This window comes from Nerophis lumbriciformis, linkage group LG31 (assembly GCF_033978685.3).
Source record: "Nerophis lumbriciformis linkage group LG31, RoL_Nlum_v2.1, whole genome shotgun sequence".
NCBI lineage: Eukaryota > Metazoa > Chordata > Actinopteri > Syngnathiformes > Syngnathidae > Nerophis > Nerophis lumbriciformis.
The window spans coordinates 21087687-21110842 of NC_084578.2; the positions used below are offsets into that span (position 1 = coordinate 21087687).

The 23156-nt window shown below is 41.1% G+C and overlaps 1 protein-coding gene across 1 annotated transcript; it reads right to left on the minus strand.

The window, feature by feature from the left end:
• Positions 1-231: 231 nt before the first annotated feature.
• On the minus strand, positions 232-21527 carry LOC133574177 (uncharacterized). Its single transcript, XM_061926266.1, has 8 exons — positions 21215-21527; positions 12100-12189; positions 10407-10486; positions 10214-10329; positions 5826-5923; positions 669-737; positions 522-580; positions 232-415 (listed from the first exon to the last, which is right to left on the minus strand). The coding sequence occupies exons 1-8, from the start codon at positions 21416-21418 to the stop codon at positions 295-297; spliced, it is 837 nt and encodes a 278-aa protein (XP_061782250.1). The 5' UTR covers positions 21419-21527; the 3' UTR covers positions 232-294.
• Positions 21528-23156: the final 1629 nt, after the last annotated feature.

Sequence of the window (23156 nt, forward strand, 5' to 3'; positions counted from 1 at the left end):
CAGGCCGATATTATCGGACATTTCTAGTAAAAACTATTGTGAACTTTACTGTACAATGAATTTACTTGTAAATGAACAAAAACATTTGTTTGTGAAGTATGGTACCACAATTATTGTTGCAATATTGGATAACATCAAAGTTGAATAGGTATGCCATTTTACGCAGTACATATATTTTTGGGGTCAAAATGGAAAGGACGAATACATTTAGGAATAAAAGATAGATTGCGGGCCATAAGAAATGATGTGGCGGGGCAGATCTGGCCGCCGGGCCTTGAGTTTGACACCTGTGGTCTACATCATGTATGTCTTGGTGTTATGCAGTTTTTCCTTAAAATAAAGGTCGCACTCTCTATAGGAAACCAAGTTTCCAACATCGAAACGCCCAGAGATCTGATATACATATACCGGCGCTCTGCAAAAGACAGTAGAAACGGGGAGGGGTTACATAATTTGTAAACGTCATAAACATTTCTATAACCTTGCTTCTCCACCAGTTCATTAGAATGCCTTGTACTTGCCTTGGGATGAGCCAGGACACAAAGTTTCCAGGTGCATCTTTTTCCTCAATACGAGCATTCTGCATGAAGAAAATATTGTTTGCAATAAGTAGCTAAATAGTGAGAATTTTAGGTCATGCAAGCTTCATAATATTAGAGCAAACAAACCTTTTTTTCCTCGAGGAAGGTGTCCAGTAGAGGGAGGACTTTCTTTGACAGCATATAGAAACAAGGACACTAAATGGTAAAGGCAACAATGAAAGTGATTAGTGTTTTCACTGTTGGAATTATTGAAGTACTAGAAAAGATTCTTGGTATAAACAATACTTGAACTGGTACACAATATTACTGGCTACATTTAAACATACAATTTATTAAATCTGCTGAAGCAGAGTGATATCACTATCAGACATGTAACGTTGCACCTAATCATTTATTGTTTGTGTACATGTTGTGATGTGTTTGGGTTTTGCACTAGGGGTGTTCCGATTAGGGCTGGGCGATTTTGGCTTTTATTAATATCTCGATATTTTTAGGCCATATCGCGATATACGATATATATATCTCGATATTTTGCCTTAGCCTTGAATGAACACTTGATGCATATAATAGGGCGCATTAAAGGAGTCATATTATTATTATTTTTCTAAATGTAAAACACTTTCTTGTGGTCCACATAACATGTAATGTTGGTTCTCTGGTCAAAATGTTGCATAGATGATGTTTATGGGGCCATGTCCTTCGCTATGTAATAAGTTACTGCGGACGTTATCTCCTTGTGTTTGTGACTATGTTTTTCATATGGTGTTGATCTGTAAATGGAAGACGTCAGGCTCATTTGTAAGTGCAGGTTGTTTCTGCATTTTTTTGGGTGTGGCACCGGCCGGAGATGTTAACGTGCGGAGTTTCAAGCACTCTTCATTCTCACGCGGGTGACTTTTTAAATGAAAGAACAAATTAGTAGTGCTGCTACCAATGTTCCCTCTAATTGTTCATATGTCTGAGCAAACACAAAAACTCCCTGAGCATTCAGTGGAGCACATGTGAGCAACATCACACGTGGCAATACCAGCAGCACACCTGTCTCAAACCAATCTTTTATAATAACACTCAAATGAGAAGAGTCATTTTCATGAGATTATTTTGTAATATTAGTGATTTGGCCCACTTGTAATGAAAATAAAAAAAATATTGTTTTTCATAAGCTATGGATTAGTATTGTACAATATGCCTGGGTGGGGGTCCTGCTTTGGAAATCATTTGTACCCCTTTCAGAGATCACATTTAGTTCCCCTTAAACATCCTCATGTTGCACAATGAAATGTAAGCATAGGATGAAGTGTGCATTCCTGTAACTTTCTCTAGTAACAGCATTCCATGATTATTATCAATAAATTAACATGAATAATAAATGACAGTAGAATAAGCACACGTATGACTGAGGAGTCATAGTCTAACTTTGTGCGGTGTTTGAGTTGTCCGACTTTTTGTGTGGCCATAAACGCACCAGTAGCTTAGTGGTACATATGTGTGTTGGTGTCAGATGACAAGTTGGGTTTGGCCTGGTTTTTACGGCAGAAAATTACTAGTTTTTCGAGATATACGTTTTTTACTCATGTTTTTGGTGTGGTTATGGCAGAATATAAACAGTTTTCCTCAATAAAGTGATCGATATAATTCCCGTCCTCGAAGATCTCGATAGACGTTACAATAATTGAACGGTGTTCAATTGAACGGTGTTGACTAACACCGTTAGGGCCGCTTGTTGTCACTGTCACTCAGAGTTGCATTGCAAAATTACACAGAATAAATTATGTGTTTATTTTGTTTAGAATTCAGATGGGATTTGATTTGGTGCGCGGCATATATTTGCTGTGCGCAGAGGACGCTTGAGCAGTGCGCAATTGCGCAGGCGCGCACCTTAGAGGGAACGTTGGCTGCTACCTTTTGTAGCAACACTTCTGCTGCATACTTTGTATATTACTGTTGCATATTACTGTGAACATTAATTGTTCTTCCTCCATTTGTGATCAGATTCGCACCTTGTCACTCGCACCACTCCGCTTGTACCACCTGCCTCAGCTAACGTTAGCCATGCTGCTACCTCTCTGCTGGGCGAGGGCGTGTGACGCTAGACGCGCGACAGTATGTGATGTATGTAAGAAGGTGGGCTTGTTTTACGCCCCTGTGAGAAGGAGACTAGAAAGAGTGAGAAACGCCTGTAGTGTAATGCCCGCAGCTAAAAGCAACTGCGTGACAACGTATACTCCAATATCACGATATAATCATTTTCTATATCGCACAGAGGCAAACCCGCGATATATCGAGTATATCGATATATCGCCCAGCCCTAGTTCCGATTAGGGTTTTATGCTGCCGATTCCGACACCGATCATCCATGAGTGAGATTTGCCAATACCGATAGCATGTATTAACTGTAAATGTTTCTATGTATTTATGGGGAGTGCAACTGACAGTTCAATAATATCAGCACAATATTTAATAATAATTGATTAGATTTATATAGCGCTTTTCTACACACTCAGTATTTAAACTAGTTCCTTGTTCTTTTGTTTTTATTACATACAATTGTTTGAACTTAACAAAGTCAATTGTACACAATAACTAAACTGAATGAAAAACAAAAACTACAATCTGCTACTCATTGAAATCCTTTTTGCCCTTGAAGTCCAGGAATTATTCCCTGAATTTGTAAACAAAAACAACAGCAAAAATATTTTAAGAAAATAAAAATATTGACCTAATCGCTCCAGTGTCGAAGATACATAATAATACCCTTGGTGTCGACAGCACTAAATGATGAATCCTAATACGTGTTGAGTGTGTACTGTCACAATGCTGAGACATCAACAGTTGTAATATAATCTAACTCTTATTAATCTACTTGTTAATTTCCTGTTAGTAACTTCTTACTTTCTGCTGTAACATGGTTCTATCTGCACTTCTAAAAGTATACGAAGCAATTATTTCTACTTTTGTTGTTTCTGGGGGGGGCTTAGGGGCCTGGTTTAGAGGGGAGGAGTATATTTACAGCAGAATTGATCTATTCTCTGTCACTATTTTTCTAACCATGCTGAACACCCTCTCTGATGATGCATTCTGCTTCGTCTCCTTGTTGTGTGCGCAGTTGTGCACTGCACTCTCTAAAAGCCGTAGATGTTATTGTCACATATGCATGTACAGTAGATGGCAGTATTGTCCTGTTTAAGAGTGTCACAACATTGCTGTTTACGGCAGACAAACTGCTTTACGGTAGACGAAAACGTGACTGCTGTTGTGTGTTGTTACCGCGCTGGTAGGACGTTAATGAAACTGCCTAACAATAAACCCACATAAGAAACCAAGAACTCGCCCTCGATCATTCTACAGTTATAACGTGATTGGGCAGGCACACTGTTTATATTGTGGGAAAGCGGACGTGAAAACAGGCTGTCGACACAAAAATTTGTCCCGGGAGGTTTTCGGGAGAGGCGCTGAATTTCGGGAGTCTCCCGGAAAATCTGGGAGGGTAGGCAAGTATGCTGTAGCTATTAGCTTGACTTAGCTTGTGCTTGGTTTGTAACATGTTTAGCCTTGTCTTACAGTGATGATACCCAAGATATTACAAAATGCTGTTTATTTGCCGTAATAAAGGCAATTATTATTACATGGGGAGTGTCTCCACACTGTTTATAGCAGGGGTCCCCAAACAACGGCCCGCCAGCGTCCAAATACCGGCCCCCGGGCAGTCTCAAGTTTATTTTCAATTTGTCCGACCGCTTCTATGTTAGCTACCTCTCTTTGTTTATAATGTATATTTTCTGCTGGATCTACTCTCTATTTTATGCCGCCCTTTTATTTTACTGCAGCTGTTACATATACTGTAATACTGTACATCAGGGAGGGTGTCCGACTCATTTTAGCTCAGGGGCCGCATGGAGGGAAATCTGTGCACACGCGTGCCGGACTATTAAAATCATGGCATTAAAACTAAAAAATAAAGACAACTTCAGATTGTTTTCTTTGTCTTACTTTGGCCAAAAATAGAACCAAACACATTCTGAAAATATTACAATAAAAGTATAGAAAAAAATACCCGGCAGAAAGTTTAGATCAGGGGTCCCCAAACTACGTACAAAATCCGGCCGGCGGGAAGTCTTAAGTTTTAACAAAAAATGTGTCCTTTCTAATCTATTCCGAGTCAAAAAGTTTGGGGACACCTGGTTTATAGAGACACATAATTAGCTGTTAACTTGTCCGCCTGAGGACTAAAAATTAAAAAAAATATTAGCCAAACAGGATCGGCGTTAGTGATCGGCATTAATCGGCAGTGGCAAACGCATACTTTTTTCATGAAAATTGGCCAATACTGATACGGGCCGATCAATGGGAACAATCCTAGTTTGCGTGCCAGTGTAACATTCACAGATGGGCAAGATGACAATTAGATTGTGCTCAAACAAAACTTTTTTAACAATGTTCATAAATGGTCACAGTTTATGCGTTTAATCTGGTTGCCTATCAAATTTATACCACAAAAAAACTACATGATTAGGGTTTATCACAGGGGTGTCAAACTCATTTTAGATCGGGGGCCACATGGAGAAAAATATACTCCCTAGTGGTAAAATCACGGCACGATAACTTAAAAATAAAGACAACTTCAGATCTTTGTTTAAAAATACAACAACCACATTCAGAAAATGTACAAATCATAATGTTGTTGGGGTTTTTTTTACACTTACATGCTACGGTTAATAGTATTCTATCATTTATTTGTCGTTATTTATACGACTTGTCCAGGGTGTACACCGCCTTCCGCCCGATTGTAGCTGAGATAGGCTCCAGCGCCCCCCGCGACCCCAAAGGGAATAAGCGGTAGAAAATGGATGGATGGATTTATATTTGAATAAATTATGTGATAATGTTCATCGGTCAACTCCATCCATCCATTCAGTTCCTACCGCTTGTCCCTTTTGAGGTCACGGGGGGCGCAGGACTTAACTCATTGGTGTTCATTTTCAAGCTATCAAGATAAATTACAGTATGTTATTTATGTAGTTTGAGTTTTTTTTGACTGATGTACTAACATCACGTGGGTTATTTTGTACATATGTAGCATCATCTACAAAGATACAAATAATTGCTATTGCGACATCCAGTGGACACATTTAGAACAGCAGTTTCTTTCATTCAAAAATTTCAGGTTAATTTTTAGTCTTAGCAAGCTCATCCCGCGGGCCGGATAAAACCTGTTCGCGGGCTTGATACGGCCCTCGGGTCGTACGTTTGACACTCCTGGTTTATCACGTCGAGTGAACTTACTGCTCTTCTTGACTTAGTCTCGTTGGGCAGCGGTTTTTCCTTCATACATTTGGCTCGAAGGTCACTTTCCACTTCCACTATTCCGTATTTTTGCGTTTCTGTACAAAGAGAAGCCCACAGGGAAAAACATTAGAATGCTAAATCATCTACCCAGGACTGGGGGTGTCCCAATCAGATATCATCCAAATAACTAGTATAAGATGATACCTGCTTGCATCTAAAATCTCCAATATAAGATGTGATATACACAGTCATGCAGCTTGTGCAAAGCTGGGCAGCCAGTTAACATCTAAATGTCCTCCAATAAGCACACACGTTTGGTCTTTGCTTTAGTCAAGTCACTTAGAAAAAGGTAAACATGGTGGGTTTTAGGCTACTAAAAGCTACACAACAGCTCAGCACACAAACCAGACAAACTAGTAAGTGTCCTTTATGGAACAATATTGTGGTCTAAAATACCACATTTGTCAACACAAACAAGTATCAAATAATTATAGCTGCACATTACTTAACATAATACAAAGTATCCATTGGTTGATTGAAACTTTTATTAGTAGATTGCACAGTACAGTACATATTCCGTACAATTGACCACTAAATGGTAACACCCAAATAAGTTTTTCAACTTAAGTTGGGGTCCACATTAATCAATTCATGGTACAAATATATACTATCATCATAATACAGTCATCACACAAGTTAATCATCAGAGTATATACATTGAATTATTTACATTATTTACAATCCGGGGGGTGGGATGTGGAGGGGGTTCGGACGAGGGGGGATTAGGTTGGGTTGCTATCAGCACTTCAGTCATCAACAATTATATAATCTGAGAAATGGACATTGAAACAGTGTAGGTCTGACTTGGTAGGATATGTACAGCGAGCGGTGACCATAGTGAGCTCAGAAAGCATAAGAACAAGTATAATACATTTGATTATTTACATTTGGTTATTTACAATCCGGGGAGGTGGGATGTGGTGGGGGGAGGGGATTAGGCTAGGGTTGTAGCTGCCTGGAGGTGTTCTTATAGTGCGGTTTTGAAGGAGGATACAGATGCACTTTCTTTTACACCTGTTGGGAGTGCATTCCATATTGATGTGGCATAGAAGGAGAATGAGTTAAGACCTTTGTTAGATCGGAATCTGGGTTTGACGTGGTTTGTGGAGCTCCCCCTGGTGTTGTGGTTCTGGCGTTCATTTACGTTCTGGAAGTAGTTTGACATGTACTTTGGTATCAGGGAGATGTAGCGAATTTTATAGACAAACTCAGTGCAAGTTGTTTTACTCTGTCCTCCACCCTGAGCCAGTCCACTTTGGAGAAGTGGGTAGGAGTGAGGTGTGATCTGGGGTGGAGGTCTAGAAGTAACCTGACTAGCTTGTTCTGGGATGTTTGAGGGTTTTGGAGGTGCATGCGTAATCGAAAAAGGGTTGAATGAGAGTTCCCGCTAGAATCTTCATGGTGCTTTTGTTGACCAGAGAGAAGATTCTGTAGAGAAATCTTGTTCGTTGGTTGACCTTTTTGATTACCTTGGTTGCCATTTTATCACAGGAAAGATTAGCCTCTAGAATGGAACCTAGGTAGGTGACCTCATCTTTCCTGGTGATAACAATGTCACCCACTTTAATAGTGATGTCACTGACTTTCTTAAGGTTGATTTGGGACCCAAATAGGATGGATTCCGTTTTACCTAAGTGTATGGATAGCTTATTGTCAGCGAGCCAGGTGCAAATTCTACAGAGTTCGGCACTGAGGATTTTTCCACCTGTGATTTGTCCTTGCCAAATACCAGCAGGGCCGAGTCATCCGCAAACAGGAACAATTCACAGTCGCATGCTGATGACATGTCGTTTACATATATTAGGAACAGTAAAGGCCCTAATATACTGCCTTGAGGACTCCAAAGATTACTGAGAGGGGGGGACAGGGTGCCGTTCACCTCTACCACCTGTTTCCTCCCCACCGCGATGAGGTTTTATCAAATCCGATTGCTCTGAGCTTATCCAACAGTATAGCGTGGTTAACAGTGTCAAAGGCCTTCTGAAGATCCAGCATGACCATGTCGCAGTATTTGCCCGCGTCCACCTCATGTTTGATGTGGTCGGTCAGATAGAAAAGGCATGTGTCAGTGGAGTGGTTAGTTCTGAAGCCGGATTGGAATTTGTACATGAGTTTTTTAGTGGCAAGGTATCTATCGACCTGTTCATAAACTATTTCTTCCATTACTTTCGAAATGGAACTGAGAATAGCAACAGGTCGGTAGTTACTAGGTTCTAATTTGCTTCCTTTTTTAAAAAGGGGAGTTAGTCTTGCTATCTTGAAATCTTTTGGTACTTGGCCTTGTTTAATTGAGAGGTTTATTATGTGTGTAATGATTGGGGCAATAGTGGTGGCAGAGTCCTTGAGGAATCTGGAGGGGATATTGTCAAGGCCAGTGGCCTTGTTTTGAAAAGTATTAGAAAGTATCCATTAACAAACCTTAACTTAATGAATTTATTACCACGAGATGTCGCCAAAACACAAATGAACACTCCACTTCAAAAGCATAAATCTGTTATAAAGTTAGTGTTTTTATACGTGCCATTGCTCTCTGAGTAATTTCACCTGATCAAACATTTTCTAACATTCCACACTACAAAATAACAAAAGTATGTACTATGATTCCTGCTGATATTCTATCGGATTAATATCGGAAGTGAAAAAGTTGTTTATGGACACCCCTATCCCAGACTATACTGTTATCAGTGATTCTCAAACTGTTAATGGTACGCCAAAGAATCACTTAATAAAATATCCAAACAGAATGCTACTGTTCAAACTGTGTGTAATATCACAGTGGCCCAAAACAATTAAATATACCGTACTTGGTATTTGCCTTGTTTTGAATGAATATTTAGGCCTACTACGCAACTGTATTTTAATGTTGGTCATTATGGTGATGTTATGTTACATTATTTTCATTTATTATGCGCCCCCCAACCAAGTGTTACATCAGCCCGGGGGCGCAGCCCGAGTGGAGAAACAAAAAAAAACAAAAAAACAGAAACAGAGACTGAGACACACAAAGGAATCTAAACTAAACATTTAAGACTCACAATGAACACATAAATCAAAAGTCATCTGTGGTAAAGAGGTGAGTTTTAAGTTGTGCTCTGAAAGAGTCCAGAGTAGTGGCGGACTTAATATTCAGAGGGAGCTTATTCCATAGCCTATGTGCCATCACTGAGAAAGCACGGTCTCCCTTTGTCACTAGGTTTGACCGTGGGACCTTCAGGGTCATCTGGTTGTCCGATCTAAGGCAACGACCAAGCCTGGAGCTGGTGGGTTGGTCCAGGAGATCTTTAATGTAAGCTTGGGCGAGACCATTGAGCGCTTTCAAGACATACGTGACGATCTTAAATTTCACTCTGCGCTTCACTGGGAGCCAGTGAAGGGAGGAGAGGATGGGAGAAATGTGTTCCCTCATTTTTGCGCCTGTCACCAGCCTAGCAGCTGCATTTTGTACTAGCTGCATGCCATGGATGGTCTTGTCGGTGACCCCAGCATAAAGGGCATTGCAATAGTCCAGTCTAAAAAAGATGAGCATCAACACGACCCTCCGTAGGTCACTGGGGGAGAGGAAAGACTTGATCTTGGCTATGGTGCGTAGTTGGAAAAAACAGGATTGCACCACAGATTTCACTTGCTTGTCAAACTTGAGGTCTGGGTCGAATATGACCCCAAGGTTTTTGACATGGGGTTTTTCAAGAGTGGCCAAACTTCCCAAATTCTTTCTGATCTGACTGACTGAGGTGGAGTTGCCAAACAGAAGAATTTCACTCTTAGTGTCATTGAGCTGCAGGAAGCTTTGAGACATCCACTCCTTTATGTCCCGCAAGCACTCAAAAGGTCCAGCCCAGAGGGATCGTCTGTCTTGAGTGGAAGATAGATTTGAGTATAGTAAAGGAAATTTTATGGCGATGAATGACTTGGCTGAGGGGGAGCATGTAGATGGAGAACAGGATGGGACCCAGTATTGAGCCTTGAGGGACCCCACAGGTGAGTGTGGCACAGCGGGAGGAATGGTTGGCTATGTTCACAGAGAAGGTTCTGTTGTTGAGGTAGGACGTAAACCAGGACAGGGCTGTGTTAGTGATGCCGACCCCATGTTGGAGGCGGTCCAGGAGATCAGTATAGTCTATAGTATCGACCGCTGCACTGAGGTCCAGGAGAACCAGTGCAGCACATTTCCCAGAGTCAGTGATGAGGAGAAGGTCGTTTAATACCAAGAGGGCATAACATGACATAACATGGTGATACTTGGAAAGCCCAGTGTTTTCTGAGTTGGTACTTGGTGAAAAAAGTTGGAGAACCATTGCTGTATACAAAGCATAAAAAAAACTCACCATCATCCTTGCACTGATAGGAGAGAATCATACAGTTATCCTCACACTTCGCCTGGAGCTCAAAAAATCTTGCGTCAATTTTACTAAGACTGAAGTCCTCTTTGAAGAGGGTGTCACTGTGTGGGATTCAAAGAAATACCATCATCAACGTTCTCTTCATGAATTACAAATATTAAATGCAGAGTTTACTCACCCTCCAATAACGACAATATGGTCTTCTATCTTGAAGTGTCTTACTGCAAGATGCAGGCAGGCTACAGCACCAAGACGGTCCTAGTGAAAGATCACTGTATTTAACATATATGTATAATTATATGACAGTCTCAATTATAAAAATCCAGTTGTATAAGTACAAATGACTATTATTATTGTTCTTGCTTTAACTTAAAAATTAAAATGTATGCAAGGACGAGAGAGTTGTTACTCACAAGACTGACCTCACTGACGGTTTAACATAAATAATAATACAATTTAATATCTTAGTTGCTCATACAGTAATGTTTTTTATTCAAGTGTAGATTGGGGAATGTCATATATTTAATGGGCAAAGAGTTTAATTTATCTTATTTTCATGTTAGCATATAAGCAAGCCATTATGATTTTGCTTAAGCAGTGTCACCGTTCTGTGACTTTATCAAACGGTTATCAATCACAATTTTATGATAGCTTTCATTCAAAACGGTAACACTAACTGTATAAAGTTTTAGCATTGTTTATCATTATACCGTTAATTGTTACATTCCTAATACAGTTTATGTTAAATGTAATTGTTAAGTCATTTCTAATTAGAGAGAAAGCACAAGAAGTGCTTACACATTAATATTGCATGCTGTCTTTGACATTGATTCGCGGTTGCTAAAACACGACCAGGTGATTATGCAGCAATGCAAATTAAACACATGGAAAAGATATTCACAATTGTATCGACTAAGCATTCAAAAGGAATAATGAATATTACAGTTGAGGCCGTGTTTGCTGAACTCCATCACTTTTCAATATACATACATACAATATATATATATATATATATATATATATATATATATATATATATATATATATATATATATATATATATATATGTAACAACATCAGACACTTCAATAAAATCCCCTGAAGAGCAGGGCTAACACCCAAGAGCGGCTGGCTACGGGGTGTTAGCCAATGGCTTTGGCTGGGGGGCGGGACTTCCGGAGAAGTTAGGGAAGTGACATGGTTGATAGGAAGTGTTGGTTCGAGTTTTGTCGGGAAAGGGAATAGACGCACATTGGAGCTGTTGTGTGGTTGAATGGCATCTTGTACAATAAAGACAAGACAAATAAAGAAGACGTATGAGCCTACATTCCTGGGATTATTACAATATTCTTTACGGTGGTATTTCGCTGAATGCTTGATCAGATTTGTTGTATTAAAATGTCTTACAACTTTACCACCACCCTTGACTTTATTGTGGCATGTTTTGCACTCCACCTCTTCATCTTTTTCGTTTTGTAGGGTAAAATAATCCCACACAGCTGCCATTTTTACCGGTAACTTCCGCTCGCCTTTCCAAACCATGAACCGGCATCCGCTTCCGATTAGGACGGTTAGGACACAGACCTGTGGATGTGTTGAAGATGTGCTGGAAAACGCGGAACGGAATTTAGGGAGCAGCAGAAAAGTGGAATGTATTATTTAAATCGGTGCGTTGAAAAACACGGACCAGATTTTTTTTTTAAACTGGATCTGGATCGGCATTTTCCCATGCCTTGCCGATACGCATTTTTTGGCAAATATCAGCGGCCGATCCGATCCAAAGTCATCAAAATTGCGACTCTGGTAATTGGTAGTTAATAGTTATGTTGTCAGTTCTTCTGTCAGTGATAAATTATAAAAAACATATTTACAGAATTGCTTCTTGTCTGATCGCTGACAATCTTGACATTTGAAAACTGTGAAGCCCACTGTTGAAATGCAGCCAGGTAAAGAGCGTTCGTCTGTGGAGAGAGGACAGAGGTAGACATTCATTCTCATGGCTGCTGGGTTTTGGGCATTATTGCAAATGCTGGTACCAATCCGATACAGGTAAATACAGTATTGCACAACTTGCTGTTCGCAATGATGAAGCTGAACAGTAAAATTCAAAACAAATTAACACATTTTATTTAAAAAAGCATACAGTATGCTTGTCTGTGACTACCAGTCTCTCTGTATTTTGGTTGCAACCTGCTGATGACAGTGACACGCCAAGCTCAATGGCCACTTTCATCTGAGAGCATCCTGGGTAAAGCCTTTAGGTCCTGTCTATTTTTCCCTGAGCAGAAAGCCGTAATGTCATCAGCAAATGATATCAACATTAGGTCTTTTATGGCTTTACAGATGTCATTATATAGTAGAGATTAATGGTTTTGGTCCTGGAATGATTATTGTGATTATTTGTGTCAAATGCTTGTGTTAAGTTCGTAAACAAACAATGTAAACATATAATCAACAGTGACATGGTTTTTTTGATCATACTGTTACATCGTTGGTAATGATGTTCCGATCAGGGATTTATGCTTCCGATTCAGATACGGTCATCTATCACTCATACATGACCGTATCTGACCATATCAGAATCGGACTGGTTAATATCAATACAGATACCAATCATTCGGGGTGCACAAAAAAATCTATTCATATTCCGATTCTTATTCATCCCGATTCTTATTCATCCCGATTCTAAATCGATTCATAGTTTTAAAAAGTCTATTTAAAAAATTTAAAAAAACGTTAAAACTTTTATTTTTTTCATTATTTTTTTTCATAGAAGAATCAATGTTTTAAAAGATGCTAGGCCGATGTGTCAAACGTACGGCGGATAATCAGGCCCGCGAATACCGGTAGGTTTTATCTGGCCGGCAGGATGAGTTTGCCAAGTATACAAATTAACCTGACATTTTTTAATGAAAGAAACAGCTGTTCTAAATGTGTCCACTGGATGTCGCAAAAGCAATTCTTTGTATGTTTGTAGATGATGCTACATATGTACAAAATACATACATGTTAATACATAAGTCAAGGAAACTGATCGGACTACATAAATAACATACTCTAATTTGATTATGACATAATTTTTTTATCTTGATAAATTGAAAATTAACACCAATGAGTTGACTGATGAACATTATCACATAGTTTATTCAGAAAATACAAATAATGACAAATAAAGATACAATACTATTAACATGTAAGTGTAAAAAAAACAACATTATAATTTGTACATTTTCAGAATGTGCTTGTTCTATTTTTAAACAAAGAAAAGAATCTGAAGTTGTCTTTATTTTTAAGTTATCGTGCCGTGATTTTACCAGTTCACTCCACTTGGGAGTAGATTTTTCTCAATGTGGCCCCCAATCTAAAATGACTTTGACTCCCCTGTGTTAGGCCATCTCCATGCAACCAGAAGGCGCTTTTCTAACCTGTGATCTGTTTTGAAAAACGTTTCATTATAATTATTATACCAAATTATACATTGCAAAAATCAGTTTGAGTTGAGAATAGCGTTGAATCGAGAATCGATTCCGAATCTAATCTTCAGCCCAGCAATCGGAAGTAGTTGGTTACGTTACACCATTTATTCATGGTGAGTGCTATTGGCAGTTTAACAATATCTACACGATATTTAAACTACTTCTTTGTTTTATTGTATCACATACAACTGTTTGATTAAAAGCGAAGTCAATAACAAAAGCAAAAACTAATATGACAATGTTTGTAAACCTAGTTACAGTATTACAGCTTACGACTTCACCTTTACATATATACCACCACAATGGATTCAAAATAATCAAATCGTGAAAGTCAAGAACAGTACCCATTTCAAAATAAGTGTGGTCCAACCACATGGGCATTAAAACTCCTCTATTCCAGAGAGCTGAAGAGAAAAGTACTGCCATTAGTCAAAACTCATTTACAGGAGGTGAAGGGTGGTTTTGGTCCTAGTCGTGGAACACTTGCCAAGATCCACACCCTTGCAAGTGTACTAGAGGGTGCAAAGGAGTTTTGCCAACCTGTCTTACATGTGCTTTGTAGGCATTGGAGTACTGGGTTTGCTACTAGGTGCCGTGTCCTTGTACGACAGATAGGAAGGAGCTTTATTTGCATTCCCAGCAGGAAGTCCCGCCTGTTCACAGTAAAGGTTGGCCTCCACCAACGCTGCCCTTTGTCACCGATTCTGTGAATTATTAGTCGTTTGGATTTCATGCAAGACTACAAACCAGGGCTATTCAACTGGCGGACTGGGGGTTAAATCTGGCCCAAAAATTACACCATATACCAGGCCCCGAGTTCAGTTCAAAACATGTCGGACATATATTTTCGCAGCAAATTCCTAAAAACACTACAGTGCTCCTGATGTATAGAGAAATTTGGACCACTGTAAACACATTGCATTGACATTTTAACTTTGCTCGCAAACATAGACCACTGGGGTCTAAACTTGTGATTTACATCACTAAGGCGTTCATCAAGGTATTCTTCGTAATGTGATAATGTAACTAAGGTGTTGCTGTAGCTTGTTTACTTTAGATTTAGTCAGGAGTCATTCATTCAATTATACTAATATTGTTCTTTGAGGTTCCATTTTAGGTCCTCTCTTTTTCATCCTTTGGACTATTTGACTGGTGGCTTGCGGGTTCAGTTCAAAAAACTTTTGAGAGACTCACATTTTTGCGACAGATTCTTAAAAACAACAGAGTGCTGTCATGGAGATGATCTTTGACTCGCTTTTTTGCAGAAGGTCTTTAAAAACAGGACCGCGCTCCTGTAAGTCTAACAGAGTAAAGAGACCAAAGTCAAGTCTTTCGGAAAGTGGCCCCCAAAACAGTTTAGTTGAATATCCCTGCTATAAACTCTCGTTTATTTCAAATCCGTTGTAGTGAAGTCTACGGTAAAGGCAAAAATCATTAAAAAAAATAGTCCCAGTCCAAATATTTGGAACTTAATGGAGCTAGGCAACAATAACATTGTCATTGCAAGTCTCGAATTGTGTCATGAAATATATATACACTGACACGCACACACCGATATACATATGTACAAACCCCGTTTGCATATGAGTTGGGAAATTGTGTTAGATGTAAATATAAACGGAATACAATGATTTGCAAATCCTTTTCAACCCATATTCAATTGAATGCACTACAAAGACAAGATATTTGATGTTCAAACTCATAAACTTTATTTTTTTTTTGCAAATAATAATTAACTTAGAATTTCATGGCTGCAACACATGCCAAAATAGTTGGGAAAGGGCATGTTCACCACTGTGTTACATCACCTTTTCTTTTAACAACACTCAATAAACGATTGGGAACTGAGGAAACTAATTGTTGAAGCTTTGAAAGTGGAATTCTTTCCCATTCTTGTTTTGTGTAGAGCTTCAGTCGTTCAACAGTCCGGGGTCTCTGCTGTCGTATTTTACGCTTCATAATGTGCCACACATTTTCGATGGGAGACAGGTCTGGACTGCAGGCGGACCAGGAAAGTACCCGCACACTTTTTTTTACAAAGCCACGCTGTTGTAACACGTGCTGAATGTGGCTTGGCATTGTCTTGCTGAAATAAGCAGGGGCGTCCATGAAAAAGACGGCGCTTAGATGGCAGCATATGTTGTTCCAAAACCTGTATGTACCTTTCAGCATTAATGGTGCCTTCACAGATGTGCAAGTTACCCATGCCTTTGGCACTAATGCACCCCCATACCATCACAGATGCTGGCTTTTGAACTTTGCGTCGATAACAGTCTGGATGGTTCGCTTCTCCTTTGGTCCGGATGACACGATGTCGAATATTTCCAAAAACAATTTGACATGTGGATTCGTCAGACCACAGAACACTTTACCACTTTGCATGAGTCCATCTTAGATGATCTCGGGCCCAGAGAAGCCGGCGGCGTTTCTGGATGTTGTTGATAAATGGCTTTCGCTTTGCATAGTAGAGCTTTAACTTGCACATACAGATGTAGCGACAAACTGTATTTAGTGACAGTGGTTTTCTGAAGTGTTCCTGAGCCCATGTGGTGATATCCTTTAGAGATTGATGTCGGTTTTTGATACAGTGCCGTCTGAGGGATCGAAGGTCACGGTCATTCAATGTTGGTTTCCGGCCATGCAGCTTACGTGGAGTGATTTCTCCAGATTCTCTGAACCTTTTGATGATATTATGGACCGTAGATGTTGAAATCCCTACATTTCTTGCAATTGCACTTTGAGAAACGTTGTTCTTAAACTGTTTGACTATTTGCTCACGCAGTTGTGGACAAAGGGGTGTACCTCGCCCCATCCTTTCTTGTGAAAGACTGAGCATTTTTTGGGAAGCTGTTTTTATACCCAATCATGGCACCCACCTGTTCCCAATTAGCCTGCACACCTGTGGGATGTTCCAAATAAGTATTTGATGAGCATTCCTCAACTTTATCAGTATTTATTGCCACCTTTCCCAACTTCTTTGTAACGTGTTGCTGGCATCAAATTCTAAAGTTAAGGATTATTTGCAAAAAAAAAAGTTTATTAGTTTGAACATCAAATATGTTGTCTTTGTAGCATATTCAACTGAATATGGGTTGAAAATGATTTGCAAATCATTGTATTCCGTTTATATTTACATCTAACACAATTTCCCAACTCATATGGAAACGGGGTTTGTATATATATATATATATATATATATATATATATATATATATATATACTAGAGATGCGCGGTTTGCGGGCACAACCGCGGAGTCCGCGGATTATCCGCGGATCGGGCGGATGAAATTTAAAAAAATTTGATTTTATCCGCGGGTGGGGTCGGGCGGTTGAAATTAAAAAAAAATAGATTTTAGATAGATTCAGGCGGGTGGCAGTTAAACCAATTCGGAAATATATATACATAGTTAAATGTTGTTACCCACATACGAAAAACGAGCAGGCACCTGCAGCATATGCCACAACAGAAGAAAAAAAAAGAAGAGATGGACACTTTTACGGAGCGGAGAAGGGACGCCTCGCCGGGGTCCGGGACCGAGGCCCCTTCCCCCGAGAGGGCCCCACCGGGAGCCGTAGCTGAGGCGATCCGTGAGAAGGGCCCGACGCACGTCCAGTGTCACCACCGCGCCCACCGCACCGACACCCCGCCTCGTCCGCCTTCGCCGCGGCCGGCGTCACGCGCAGCAGGTAAGCAGCTTACCTGCCCGCCACCCCCGTGGCCGGGGGCTCGTAACAGGGGTCACTCCGCGCGCTCCGCCCGCGCAGCTTACCTGCCCGCCACCCCTGTTGCCGGGGGCGCGTAACAGGGGTGGGGCTCACCCTGGTTGATATAGACAGCAGCTGGACGGTGGCCATGGAAGTCGGAACCCGCTAAGGAGTGTGTAACAACCCACCTGCCGAATCAACTAGCCCTGAAAATGGATGGCGCTGGAGCGTCGGGCCCATACCCGGCCGTCGCCGGCAGCGAGACGCGCTTGGAGGTGCGCTCAGCGCGGCTCCCATGTGATTGCGCACTGGTGTGCGTCTGGGCCGTGACAGCGTGGCACGCGAATGTCTGTGCTGCATTGGATCAGTCTCCTTTCTTTAACAGGCAAAAGCTTTATAACCTCACTAATGCCTTGCATCGTCTATATTAGATATATAACAACGGGCGGGTGCGGGCGGGTGCGGTTCTGATTAAATGTTAGTACGGGTGGATGGCGGATGGTTGACGACTTTTTGATGCGGTTGCGGATGAAATAATTGCCTATCCGCGCATCTCTAATATATACACATTAGAGATGCGCGGATAGGCAATTATTTCATCCGCAACCGCATCACAAAAGTCGTCAACCATCCGCATCCACCCGAATTAACATTTAATCAACACCGCACCCGCCCGCACCCGCCCGTTGTTATATATCTAATATAGACGATGCAAGGCATTAGTGAGGTTATAAAGCTTTTGCCTGTTAAAGAAAGGAGACTGATCCAATGCAGCAATCATCTGGGAGCCGCGCTGAGCGCACCTCCAAGCGCGTGGAGGTGCGATGTCCCTCGCACCCGCGGCGGCTCCACCCGGGCTCGCGCCCGAGGCTTCAGCGCGCACCGCGGCGGCCATCCTACTCGTCGCGGCCTAGCCCTCGCGGCTCTCGCTGCCGGCGACGGCCGGGTATGGGCCCGACGCTCCAGCGCCATCCATTTTCAGGGATAGTTGATTCGGCAGGTGGGTTGTTACACACTCCTTAGCGGGTTCCGACTTCCATGGCCACCGTCCTGCTGTCTATATCAACCAACACCTTTTCTGGGGTCTGATGAGCGTCGGCATCGGGCGCCTTAACCCGGCGTTCGGTTCATCCCGCAGCGCCAGTTCTGCTTGCCCCACCCCTTTCGTGAGCGCACTGCGCGGAGTGACCCCTGTTACGCGCCCCCGGCAACATGGGTGGCGGGCAGGTAAGCTGCGCGGGCAGAGCGCGCGGAGTGACCCCTGTTATGAGCCCCCGGCCACGGGGGTGGCGGGCAGGTAAGCTGCTTACCTGCTGCGCGTGACGCCGGCCGCGGCGAAGGCGGACGAGGCGGGGTGTCGTGCGGTGGGCGCGGTGGTGACTCTGGACGTGCATCGGGCCCTTCTCGCGGATCACCTCAGCTACGGCTCCCGGTGGGGCCCTCTCGGGGGAAGGGGCCTCGGTCCCGTCCCTTCTCCGCTCCGTAAAAGTGTCCATCTCTTTTTTTTTTCTTCTTCTGTTGTGGCATATGCTGCAGGTGCCTGCTCGTTTTTCGTATGTGGGTAACAACATTTAACTATGTATATATATTTCCGAATTGGTTTAACTGCCACCCGCCTGAATCTATTTAAAATCTAATTTTTTTTTATTTCAACCGCCCGACCCGACTCGCGGATAAAATCTAATTTTTTTTTATTTCAACCGCCCGAACCGCGGATAATCCGCGGACTCCGCGGTTGTGTCCGCAAACCGCGCATCTCTAATACACATACATACACACATTTTTTATATACTGTATATATATATATATATATATATATATCTCACCCCATGGTTTACCTTTTTCCCACCTTTATGGTGTTCCTGTCCTGTCTCTGTACGATGTTTGTCTGATCTTAAACGGGTTTGTACTGAAAATGTAATTGTGTTGTACCTTTTAAGTGCAATTACAATAAAGTTCCATTCCATTGACAGCAATGAATCTTCTCTATTAAATGGTTGTACAAAACCCAAAACCAGTGAAGTTGGCACGTTGTGTAAATCGTAAATAAAATTCAATACAATGATTTGCAAATCCTTTTCAACTTATATTCAATTGAATAGACTGCAAAGACAAGATATTTAATGTTCGAACTGAGAAACTTAATTTGTTTTGAAAATAATCATTAACTTAGAATTTATTGGCAGCAACACATTGCAAAAAAGTTGGCACAGGGGCATTTTTACCACTGTGTTACATGGCCAATTCCTTTTAACAACAATCAGTAAACGTTTGGGAACTGAGGAGACCAATTTTTGAAACTTTTCAGGTGGAATTCTTTCCCATTCTTGCTTGATGTACAGCTTAAGTTGTTCAACAGTTCGGGGTCTCCGTTGTGGTATTTTAGGCTTCGCAATGTGCCACACATTTTCCATGGGAGACAGGTCAGGACTACAGGCAGGCCAGTCTAGTACCCACACTCTTTTACTACAAAGCCACACTGTTGTAACATGTGACTTGGCATTGTCTTGCTGAAATAAGCAGGGGCGTCCATGATAACATTGCTTGGACAGCAACATATGTTGTTCCAAAACCTGATGTGTAAGTTACTCATGCCTTGGGAAATAATACACCCCCATACCATCAGATGCTGAAGGACACGACGTCCACAGTTTCCAAAAACAATTTGAAATGTGGACTCGTCAGACCACAGAACACTTTTCCACTTTGCATCAGTCCATTTTAGATGAGTTCGGCCCAGCAAAGCCGGTGGCGTTTCTGGGTGTTGTTGATAAATGGCTTTCGCTTTGCATAGTTTTTAACTTGCACTTACAGATGTAGCAAACAACTGTAGTCACTGACAGTGGTTTTCTGAAGTGTTCCTGAGCCCATGTGGTGATATCCTTTACACACTGATGTCGCTTTTTGATGCAGTACCGCCTGAGGGATCGGAGGTCAAGTGCGTTCAATGTTACGTGCAGTGATTTCTCCACATTTTCTGAACCTTTTGATGATATTACAGACCGTAGATGGTGAAATCCCTAAATTCCTTGCAATAGCTCGTTGAGAAATGTTGTTCTTTAATGGTTCGACAATTTGCTCACGCATTTGTTCACAAAGTGGTGACCATAGCCCCATCCTTGCTTGTGAATGACTGAGCATTTCATGGAAACTGCTTTTATACCCAATAATGGCACCCACCTGTTTCCAGTTAGCCCGCTCACCTGTGGGATGTTCCAAATAAGTATTTGAAGAGCATTCCTCAACTTTCTCAGTCTTTTTGCCACTTGTGCCAGCTTTATTTAAACATGATGCAGGCATCAAATTCCAAATGAGCTAATATTTGCAAAAAATAAAGTTTCTCAGTTCGAACGTTAAGTGTTTTGTCTTTGTAGTGTATTCAATTGAATATAGGCTGCAAAGGATTTTCAAATCATTGTATTGTTTTTATTTATGATTTACACAACGTGACAACTTCACTGGTTTTGGGTTTTGTAAATGAACAGCGCCAATCAACTATATGGACATACTTACTCATTGCTATAAAGGAGGTGTATCCCAGCATTTGACTGATGCAATACATATTTGTGAAAATAAACAGAAGAGTACTGAAAAATATCAGTATCCTCACGCTAGTGTCAATTATACATCCAATACAGTCTACCGCTTGGTTTCGATACTAACGATATTTGGATCGGTCCATTACCTCTATACCCAGATACCCTTTGTGATACAAGTACTGTCCAAGCAAAGTACATTTCCTATTGTTTTAAAACGATTATTCAGTCTAAAAAAGATCAGCCTTGTACACTAGTAAAATACTCACAACGACATAAATACTGTCCACGCAGTTCGAGGCGCTCAGGGCACGAACCCAGTGAGTGACCAAGGCACAGCTCCCCACCGGCAGTAACGGTTTAGCAATGCCGACCAGGTGGGCAAAGTCCCCGCTGATGTCGGCCGCCACATCTTTCTGGAGCCTGGTTCCGTACCCAGCGGCGAGAATTACAGCCTTCATCGACACTCGCATTCATTTGTTTTTCGTCATTGTGTCACGTGGTTCCACTACGGCTCCGCCTCTTGGTCTTTGCCCGGAAGGTCAGAATAGAAACCTTCGTTGTTTTTAGGGATACCATTGTAACCGAGGGTTTGTATATGTCGCCTATACTGTATAAAACTACAAAATAACAAACACGGAGGATCCAGTTTTACACGAGGACGACTTTATTTCCTTTCTTTCAAAACCTCCGCTCCACTATAACGTATCACCACTTCCGCTCTTAGCGCCTTCAAAATAAGAGCTCAAGGCATATACTGTATAACAGCTAATAACAGGAACTTAACATCACAAATAGGGATGCCCGATAATGGCTTTTTGCCAATATCCGATATTGTCCAACTCTTGAATTACCGATACCGATATCAACCGATACTGATATATACAGTCGTGGAATTAACACATTATTATGCCTAATTTGGACAACCAGGTATGGTGAAGATAAGGTCCTTTTAAAAATAAAATAAAATAAGATAAATTAATTAAAAACATTTTCTTGAATAAAAAAGAAAGTAAAACAATATAAAAACAGTTACATAAAAACTAGTAATTAACGAAAATGAGTAAAATTAACTGTTAAAGGTTAGTACTATTAGTGGACCAGCAGCACGCACAATCATGTGCTTACGGACTGTATCCCTTGCCGACTGTATTGATATATATTGATATATAATGTAGGAACCAGAATATTAATAACAGAAAGAAACAACCCTATTGTGTGAATGAGTGTGAATGAGTGTAAATGGGGGAGGGAGGTTTTTTGGGTTGGTGCACTAATTGTAAGTGTATCTTGTGTTTTTTATGTTGATTTAATTAAAAAAAAACAACAACAACAACGATACCGATAATTAAAAAAACGATACTGATCATTTCCGATATTACATTTTAAAGCATTTATCGGCCGATAATATTGGCCTGCCGATATTATCGGTCGATATCATTTCTAATCACAAAGAGGCAAGCCCATAAAAATAGGTTCTATACCTCCCCCCTACAAAAAGAAACGTCCTCGTTTCAACACAATAACAGGATAAGTGCAAAAACAACACAGGCAGTTAAAACAAAAAACATATTAACCTGTCCCCCCAAATATACAGAGCCTCACACACACAACAACAACAACAACAACAACAATAAGAAAAATATGCATGTAACCTATTTTTATGGGCTTGCCTCTTTGTGATGTTAAGTTCTGTTATAAGCTGTTATACAGCATATGCCTTGAGCTCTTATTTTGAAGGCGCTAAGAACGCAAGACATATACTGTAAAACAGCTTATAACAGGAACTTAACATCACAAAGAGGCAAGCCCATAAAAATAGGTTACACAATTATAGTGAAAATACTTTTTTTAAATTTTTTAAATAGTTGAAAGCAATTAATTGAATAATTTAATCGTTTTTTCTCGAACGAAAATACACATTTTAATGTACGGAAATGTAGTAGTGCGCCAGCTAGGTCCACTACTAACCACATTGTGAAGTATGCCGACGACACAACAGTAGTGGGCCTCATCCGTGACAACAACGACATGGACTACAGGGAGGAGGTGAAACATCTGGTTGACTGGTGCAGAACCAAAAACCTGTTCCTGAACGTCGACAAGACCAAGGAGATCATCGTCGACTTCAGGAGGCACCATGTCCAGCCACACTCCACTCTTCGTCAACGGCACAGCAGTGGAGATCGTAAGCAGCACCAAGTTCCTGGG

What these genes read in the sequence shown, in the direction of transcription:
- LOC133574177 (XM_061926266.1), bottom strand. Translation starts at nt 21,418, where the DNA reads ATGCGAGTGTCGATGAAGGCTGTAATTCTCGCCGCTGGGTACGGAACC. An exon ending in CTATCAGTGCAAGGATGATG is followed by an intron (nt 5,924 to 10,213) that starts GTGAGTTTTTTT and finishes CTCTTTGTACAG; the next exon opens with AAACGCAAAAATACGGAATA. An exon ending in CCTTCCTCGAGGAAAAAAAG is followed by an intron (nt 581 to 668) that starts GTTTGTTTGCTC and finishes TTCTTCATGCAG; the next exon opens with AATGCTCGTATTGAGGAAAA.